Source organism: Gymnodraco acuticeps, unplaced genomic scaffold (genome assembly GCF_902827175.1).
Source record: "Gymnodraco acuticeps unplaced genomic scaffold, fGymAcu1.1, whole genome shotgun sequence".
NCBI lineage: Eukaryota > Metazoa > Chordata > Actinopteri > Perciformes > Bathydraconidae > Gymnodraco > Gymnodraco acuticeps.
The window spans coordinates 604311-610809 of NW_022990125.1; the positions used below are offsets into that span (position 1 = coordinate 604311).

General features: G+C 42.2%; 1 protein-coding gene across 1 annotated transcript; it reads left to right on the forward strand.

The window, feature by feature from the left end:
• Positions 1-2783: 2783 nt before the first annotated feature.
• dmrt3a (doublesex and mab-3 related transcription factor 3a) lies at positions 2784-6264 on the forward strand. Its single transcript, XM_034216698.1, has 2 exons — positions 2784-3338; positions 4982-6264. The coding sequence occupies exons 1-2, from the start codon at positions 2936-2938 to the stop codon at positions 5998-6000; spliced, it is 1422 nt and encodes a 473-aa protein (XP_034072589.1). The 5' UTR covers positions 2784-2935; the 3' UTR covers positions 6001-6264.
• The last annotated feature ends 235 nt before the right edge of the window (positions 6265-6499 follow it).

Here is a 6499-nt window from a genome sequence, read left to right on the forward strand (position 1 = left end):
AACATGGGGTCCAAGATGTGAAAGGGTGATATGTTAAGTGAATTGCACAAACAGATTCTTTGAGCTTTGACATTTTTTGAAATGTCTGTTCAGATTTCAACATCTCAGTTTCTATTACATTTGCTTATCAACACCAAACGCCAAGTACAGCTGAAGCTATGGGAAATTGTTATTTGTGTTTGGTGATAAATCAAATTGATGTTTTGACCTGATGATGTCGCTGGATTCCTCCTAAAGGGGAAGGTGTTTTTGCCAAATGTTGTTCCAATTCATTCAGTGGTTAAGATATAACATCGTAAAGCATTAAAAGAAGTCGAGATGATTTAAGTCAGTGTGATTCATCGTTTAGGGACCATGACATTTTGTCCAATTTCAGTATGGTCTGAAATAGTGGAAGTAAATCAGGGGACACTGGTGTGTCCAATTTAAAATCATGACCCTTTTTTACGTCTAGTGGGGTGACCCATGACCTTTGATTGGGAATGTAATCACCAAGTCAATGGTATACAAATCTGAAAATATGTCATTTTATGAAGTTGCACCTATAGGCATTCTGTTTCCTGAAGTTATAAAATATTTTAAAAATATTATAATGTGACATGTTTCCTTGAAAGGAATTTTTAATTTCAATGAGATTTCCTCATTGAGGATTTATTATTATTTATTATTCTATTAGTGGGGTTCTACATTAACGTTAAGTTATGACTGTGATTCCGGCTAAGACCCCAGTAATGTTGAACAGATAATACGATTTTTAAAAACGTTTTACATTGTTTTCTTTGGTCCAAACTAGGACATCTCCAAACTCACGAAAGTATGAAGTGTTTTCAAATGTGTTGCAGATTATTCATGTTCCCCAGAGGATACATCATCATGACGTTGGTGATCCACAGACTTTCTCTGTGGCGCCACCATGAGGTTGTTGTTGGTTGGATGGTTATACAAATATCCATCTAAAAATATATTGTCTAATAATAACAAAATATTATTAATATATATTATTAGATATTATATTCCATTATTATTATATTTGGTTTGAAATTCAAATATGTACATGTGTTTTTCAACGTTTTTTCTATTATATTTTCAGGTGGCACATATCTGTTTGTTTTTTGTGTTTTCAAAACATATTTTATTTATTTATTTAACCCGTATGTTATGTAATAGACTGTAGGCCTACTGTGCTCAGCCTCACTATGTAACGTTTATAAAGAATATGTATTTTCCTCAGAATTGATTCAGCTATCAAATGCACATGAGATATTCAAATAACCATTCCTGCATCTTCATTATGCATCAAAATACAAAATAGAGAAATCAGACGTTATGCCAATAACAATACTTCCTGCCGTGTAAACTTTTATTCCGGTCCGTGTTTTGGTCTTTTATCAACGAACAACATGAATAAATTTATTACGCGTTGTGGTCCAGGCCTCCCACTCCCCACAAATCTACTCGGCCGGCACAAACTGCAAAGCCACTCTCGTCACCTTGAAATTTCCTCTGCTATTTTCCAATTAAAAGCTTAATAGCCCTGGAGACGGGCTTCATGTGGGGAAGTTTACCATGCTCTTATTCTCTGTAAGCCGCGCCAGGCTCGGATCCCATTATTTGCTTGAATAAACCTTTTTTACGGTCAGAAATGGGCCCCGGCTTTGTCCGGTGTTATGTTTCAATGCCCTCTATTAGTCCAGCAGAAGGGACATATCAGCATCCTCAACATAGTTCCCAAAGGGCTTTTTATACATGTAGAGACCTAATCATCTAAGTTATGTACGATTGTGTAAAAGGTGCGAGAAGCTGCGAGCACTTTGTCGAATTAAGTCGTATAGCCTGCAGGCAACAGGGAGGGGCATAAACAAGTCCTGACTCTTAAAATCCTAATTAATTTATAGGAAGAGTCGAATGCTGATGTTAGGTCGTAATAATGAACATATTTGGGGAAATGCATATCTATAGAGTTTTGACAGCTTGTCATATGTTTTGCAGTTGAGTTTTGAGAACAACATTTTTTCAATGTAGATTTAAAATCATGATGCAACTTAAAAAGGCATTTACTTGTGCAATTAGTATTTTAATGGGGTTTGTTTTATGCAAGGACAGTTTTCATCCTTATTGTTGCCGGCTGGAATATTAATGTTGATATTCAGTTGAGTGCTATTGATGCAGTTCATTCATGTAGTGCTTTTATTTTTGCATTAACTCATGCACTTTTTGTTTTACTTTGCATTGTAACGTACTTATAGTCTATCAAATGAAAAGGTATATTTTTGATATTCATTTGACACTTTACATGACTGTAACACATTAAAGGTATTAATATATCAAAGAAAATGTTATTTGTATGTTAAATTGTTAAAACTGAAATGATAGCCATATTAAAAAATAACTATGAGTGTCACTAAGAGTTGTTTATTTTGTACAGATGTAAAATGTAAATTTGACTTTTTTTGGGAGCATTTGTGTAGATAATGTTGCAGCTTCCCATTATATCAATCTGAAATGTGCCTTCAAATAATGTCAACTTCTTTATTACAAGCCTTGACAAGATTCTTAATACAAAGAGAATATCAGTTTCCACTGCAGAACACAATGTTATAGTCTTTAACCTATTTCTTAAGGGAAACATGATCTGATCCACATGCACTTTTGTTTCCTCCCAGCCTCACGTGGACATTTTTTGCAGCGTGCTTTGACGCGAGTGACAGCGTTTGGTTACTCGTCTCAATAAGTGCGTGTCAGCCCTGATGCATATCTGTGCTGTCAGCCGAGGGAAAGTTGGATCCTCCACAACAAGCCCACACCTCTTCTCCTCATCCTGCCATGCGTGTGGCTGAGCAGCTCCATCCAGCTCCATCTCTCTGCTGCTGACACCACTCCCCCTCCTCGCCTCTCCGCAGATGCACTTGCGCGTCCTGGAGAACACGCTCCCACGATGAATGGCTACGGGTCCCCCTACTTGTACATGGGGGCTCCGGTGTCTCAGCCCCGGGCCCCGCTGCAAAGAACCCCCAAGTGCGCGCGGTGCAGGAACCACGGCGTGCTCTCGTGGCTCAAAGGTCACAAACGCTACTGCCGCTTCAAGGACTGCACCTGCGAGAAGTGCATCCTCATCATCGAGCGGCAGCGCGTCATGGCGGCGCAGGTGGCGCTCCGCAGGCAGCAGGCCAACGAGAGTCTGGAGAGCCTCATCCCGGAGTCCCTCAGAGTGCTGCCCGGCCTCGGCATGCCCGGAGCCGGCGAGGGGAACCATGGAGCCCCGCCAAGGACAGAAGAGCTGGAGCTGAGGTGGAGCAGTATGGAGCCGGTTCATTCCGGAGCGCCGACACGCACAGCAGGTGGGAGCATAACAACCAGAGCTGCAGGAACATAGTTTGGCTAAATGTGTTTCACATTTCTGATGAGCTATTACTTTTTATTTGATGGAAGAAAATGTCAAATTAAGAAACAAATTATTAGTAATTTTAAACTGCTATGATCAGAAGGATGGCTATTACAAAAATAAATAACCTAATAATACTAATACTTCACAAAGTGCACATGTGATTGGAATAAGTGACCAATATAGGCTAGATTGTTTTTATTATGATAATTGTTTAAAGTTTTCACAAAATACGGCAGATTAAATATGTAAATCTAAGATATGTTTATTACAATGTCCCAAGATCATTATATTTCTAAATAAATAAATGTGCAGATATGAATGGGGCTGAGATTATTTCTTGTAAAAACTGCTTTTCCTTTACAATGATTCTAAAATTATAGTGTGTTGAGTGTTCAAAAACATTTTACGGTTTGATCATTGGGATACATTTAAAAGTAATATTTCAGTTACAAAGAATTCACTTAAAACAGCTCCTATAAATGTTGCTTTATGGCACCTTCGCTAAATGAAAACATTCTTTAAAAGATTTCAAGTCATGATAAGAAAGATACCACTTTACTTATTCCCCGAGGCCGAAATGATAATACAGCAGCGCACATGTATTGGTAATAAAACAGATAACTTAAATACAAATAATAATACAATAAAATAATGTTTTATTCAAATGTTGACAAAGTTAGATTAAAAAATAAATAAACAAACCTCATTTAGATTTTTGATATTAAGGTGGATTCATTTGACCTGATTGTTATTGCGTTAATTTCTTCTATTATCTTGCTTTTGATTGTTTCTATATAGCCTATTTATTAATGGAAACATGCATGTTGTTTCTATTTTATTTGACAAGGAATTATTTCCTTTATACTTGCAATATATACAACAATAATTATGTGTTTATTATTTTATAAAATCTATGTGACAGCCAATTTCAATTTATTTATTTTCACTGTATCAACTCGTAGGTTTAGCTTTGTATATTTAATTTCGGTATCGTTTGCCTTCTCTTTGTTGGTAAAAGCAAACTAGCGTTTATTTGGATTTTAATGAAAAGTAAAAATGCTCAATATTTCAGCCAAATATTCCAGTCATAGGCCTATGGTTATTTTTCTACTTGACTTTGGTGGTTTTCTGGGACACAAACATCTGGACACAAGCAGCGATCAACTGACTCCAGATCCATCACCCGGACAGGCGGAGCTGAGTGCTTTACAAGATGACAGTAATCAGCGCAGACAGCACCAATCCGATGTAATCGCCATTTCTCTCGAACGAGGTCAAGTTCAGATGAAATGTTACCGAGCAATACGCGATCTGTTTACAAAATGTGGTCAAAAGGCATCGACGGTAGATTCCTCACTGACACACAGTCAGCACTTTGTGTTAACAGCTTTAGGGAGGGGGGGGGGTGGAAAACATCCTCATCAGTCTCTGTGTTGGAGACAAGCCATTCATTGTGTGTCAAGTTTCCTCCTGAGGAGAGCTTTTGGACTTAGAGTGCAGAAAATAAATGTTTCTGAAGTCAGATAAATGCAGCTGAACTGTTATGACCCCCCTGCCCAAACTTGTCTCCTGACTCTTTGTTCTGATGTGTTGCAGAGCCGACGAATGAGGGTACTGATGAAGGGTCCGGAGGAGAGAACGGGGGGAGCTCCAGTGAGAAGGAGCAGGAGGCTGTCAGCTCCCCTGAAGGCTCCAAACCGAACTCCTGCTACACCCCGGAGCCCCCAGAGACGCCCTCCAAACCGGAGGAGAGCAGCTGCAGCCTCTCTAAAGCCGGCAGCGCTGGGAAGGAAGTGAAGACCGAGAGTCTTCACAAGCTTCCGATCAGCTCCGGAGAGCAGAGTGTGCTCATTGAAGGCCTCGCGGGCTCCATCAACCTGCCCTTCAGCCTGCGGGCCAACCGGCCGCCGCTGGACGTCCTCAAGAAGATCTTCCCCGCTCACAAGCCTCCTGTCCTGGAGCTCATCCTCAGAGGCTGCGGGGGGGATCTGGTGGGGGCCATCGAGGTGCTGCTGTCCAGCCGGGGCCCTGACGGGAGCGCGCACCCGCAGAACGACCCGCACCCTGAAACCCTGTTGCTGCCTTCAAACGGACACCTGTTCGAGCACATGGGCTCATACCACCCGGTGTCCTCCAGCGCCAAGTGGTCGGTGGGCTCTGCTTTCCGGGTCCCCGAGTCGCTCCGGTTCACAACGGACCCGGCATCGGGCGTGGTGTCCACGGGACCGCTGGGTGTCCCCATGCAACACCCGTCCTTTCCGCAGCCCACGCGCTACCCGCTCATGTTGCGCAACTCTCTGACGCGCAGCCAGGGCAGCCCCTTCGTACACAATGACGTAACTCTGTGGAATACCATGGCCCTCCAGCAGCAGTACCAGCTCCGCTCGGCGGCCCAGTACGTGTCCCCGTTCTCCCCCGCAGCCGCCTTGGGGCCCGGGGGATCAGTGTTCCGCAGCTCCGCCATCCTGCCCTCCAGACCCTCCGAGGAGCAGCGCATCAGCATCCAGGAGGAGAGCTGCACGCTGGGGCCCAAACCCGGCCTCTACTCCCCGGAGGAGGAGTACGAGGAGCGCTCCGACTCCGCAGACTCGCGCATCCTCAACTCCTCCACCTGAAGAAGCTGCGGATGGACTAACACAGCAGGGGGGGGGGGAGCCAAACATGTATTATTTTGAAAGGACATCCGGTGTGCTATAGGGTCTTTTTCTGTCTTGTTTTGAATTGAACTGTGTGAAGCAATCACCCTTTGATGAGGTGATGTTAATCCTTTTAACGTCATCCACTCATGCCCTCAAGTTGTCACGTGCCACGACCAAAAACGGATGAATGGAACAGACTCGCGCTGATTTGAAAGTTTCTCATCTATTTCCTGCAAGCATGTTTAGTACTGTGAACACTTTTGATGTAAACGATCATCAATGCATGTGAAGAGTATGCCAAATAAATCTGAGTTTTCCAAATGGACCAGATTGTTGTCTTTTAGTCACTATTACTAAGGTTTTCATTTTAAATTGGCCTAATTTATATAGACACATGTTGTATGTGTTACATTGGTCATCATTGTTTACCTGAACGTATAGCTCCACATTTATCAGCTCCAATATTTATTATTTA